This window comes from Solanum stenotomum, unplaced genomic scaffold (assembly GCF_019186545.1).
Source record: "Solanum stenotomum isolate F172 unplaced genomic scaffold, ASM1918654v1 scaffold28252, whole genome shotgun sequence".
NCBI classification, from domain to species: Eukaryota; Viridiplantae; Streptophyta; class Magnoliopsida; order Solanales; family Solanaceae; genus Solanum; species Solanum stenotomum.
The window spans coordinates 119023-121502 of record NW_026029907.1 but is presented as its reverse complement, the minus strand read 5'-3'; the positions used below and the strand labels follow the sequence as shown (position 1 = coordinate 121502).

The window sequence follows — 2480 nt, the reverse complement described above, 5'->3', positions numbered from 1 at the left end:
TGTCTTCTGGAAAACCTCCAACATAGAGAAAACAAGCCTTCAAATATTGGGGCAAGTAATTGTAGCTCAAAGTAAGAATTGATTGGCACCGTTCGGATACTGTACCAAAGAATGAGTTCAGATTTTCCTCAACTTTCTTCCAATTATCATACGTTGGGTCCATTTTTCCAAGAAGTCCCGCAACGACAATAACCGACAGAGGTAACCCTTGACATTGTTGTACAATATACTTCCCTATTTCTACAAGTAGACGAGGACACACTTCTTTTTTGAACAATTTTCCAGTAAATAGATTCCAACTATCATCTAGAGTGAGAAAAGACTTACAATGAGGCGGAAAATCAGGACAATTGACATAATCAGCAACATACTTGAGCCGAGTGGTTAATAGAATTCTGCTTTTATTGTCATCATTTGGAAATATTCTTTGCATTTGGTCCCATGCCTCAGTACTCCAAATATCATCTATGACAATTAGAAATCTCCAACCCTTCAGACCTCTGCGCACAATCTCCATTAGTTGATCATCACTCATTTCATGATTGATTACAGTAATTGAAGAGGCAAGTTCAAGAACTATTTGTCTCTCATTGTATTCTTCGGAGAGAGTGACCCATGCATGTTTATCAAATCGAGAACTAATAAAAGAATCAACATAAACTTTTCTGGCAAGAGTTGTCTTACCTATACCTCCCATACCAAAAATTGGTATGACAGTTAACTCGTGTGTTTGGGCAGTGAGGCGATCAAGTATGGTGTTGAAGTCATCCTCCATCCCAACAATAGTATTTTCCTCAATTTTACTTTTTTCTGGTGAGGAGGGAGCTGCTGCTAGTTCTGCGGATCTGCTTCCATGCTTGTTAAACTCAATCTGCATCACCTCTTGCCTGAGAGAATCAACATCTTTTTCCACTTGTACCAATTCTTCCTCGAAGAATTTACAAGCCCCTTCTCTACTCTCTGTACAATCAGCTAGAATGATGCTTCTTAGACTTGAATCAACTCTATCTTCTGCTTTATATATTACATCTCTGATCCTCTTTTCTATAAACTTAAGAGTTTCAATATCTTTGGCTTCTTTTGTCGTATCGTCAAGGAAAACTTGCAGAACAGAAAGATTTTGATAGAGAGATTGAACATGTTGTTGTGTACAACATCGACAAACCAAATATTCATTAGGTTTTGAGAGTTGCTCCAATGTGTACATTAGTGAAGAAAGAGCAGCATAAGCCATTTCTCTTAACAATTATTGCAATTTGCTGGTATTACCAAAAGATAAGAGCCTCTGCTTTGTTATTATTAGGCTATATAATTTACAGGAATTTGGACAATTTTCTATTTAACACCTACATCACAGCCACACAACTTGTGGTTCATGGATGCAAAACTGTGGATTGACCAAGCCAAAGTGAGAAAAAAGAAATGAAAAATAAGACATAATAATATGTCAAGTTGTATTAATATAATAAACTTCTAATGAAAAATAAAGGAACTCTTGTAGTTTTCCTAAAGAATTTTCAAACATTAGTTGTTCAGATTTCTGATTCATATACATTGGATTCCAACTTGTCAGAGACATTGAACCCTGTTGTAAAATTGAATAATTTACGTTGAATAATGAAGACATCATGTGTCAAGTTGGACGAATATAATAAATTGAAGATCAACCTGCCCCACAGCCTTTACTTAAAACGAGAAACCAACTCTTATTCAAAAGGTAGAGATAGGCCTAAATTCCATTAGAAACACATTTTTTCCCAACCAAACTAAAGCTAAATAAAAGCATAAATAGATGATCCAAAAAAAAGGATAAAGGACAAGCGAGAGTGGTTTGGATGGTAAATACTCTCCACTCTAACTCTAAGATTAAGTTTATGAGTTCGAGTCAACAAGTGAATAAAAAAGATGAAAGCTCACAGGAAAGATAAAAGAAACCAAGAGGGGATAATGTGTGGGTTAAAGACACAAGATTAATGAATATTATTAGAATATAAGTTATGAAAATGAAGATGTGCAATTATGGAGTTTATTTAATCTCTCTGCTTTGTTATTATTAGGCTATGAGGTTTTGTCCAAAAGGTTTACTTTTTTTTTATTTTATGTCCATACCTTTTTCTAAATGGGGACCAAAGACTAGTGTACTTAACTTTATCTTTTTTCAATTTGTATCAATAAATACAAGGTAAATCATATAAATACGCTATATTAAGAAAATATTTACCCTACCCATGCATGTTTATCAAATCGAGAATGAATAGATGAATCATCATAAACTTTTCTGATAAGAGATGTCTTACCTATACCGTCCTTACCAAAAACTGGTATGACAGTTAACTCACCAGTTTAGGAAATGAGGCGCTCAATTTTGGTGTTTAAGTCATCCTCCATCCCAACAATATTATATTCCTCAATTGTACTTTTTTTTGGTGAGGAGGGACCCGATCAAATAAATTATTTCTTCTGAAGGGATCAGACTGTGT

The 2480-nt window shown here is 34.6% G+C and overlaps 1 protein-coding gene across 1 annotated transcript in view; it reads right to left on the bottom strand.

The window, feature by feature from the left end:
* LOC125851638 (putative late blight resistance protein homolog R1B-16) overlaps nucleotides 1–1279 on the bottom strand; it is a 22316-nt gene extending 21037 nt beyond the window's left edge. The window contains exon 1 of the mRNA XM_049531407.1: nucleotides 685–1279. Within this exon, the coding sequence (XP_049387364.1) occupies nucleotides 685–1234 (550 nt within the window). The 5' untranslated portion in view covers nucleotides 1235–1279. The remainder of the gene's footprint in view (nucleotides 1–684) is intronic.
* Between the last annotated feature and the right edge of the window lie 1201 nt (nucleotides 1280–2480).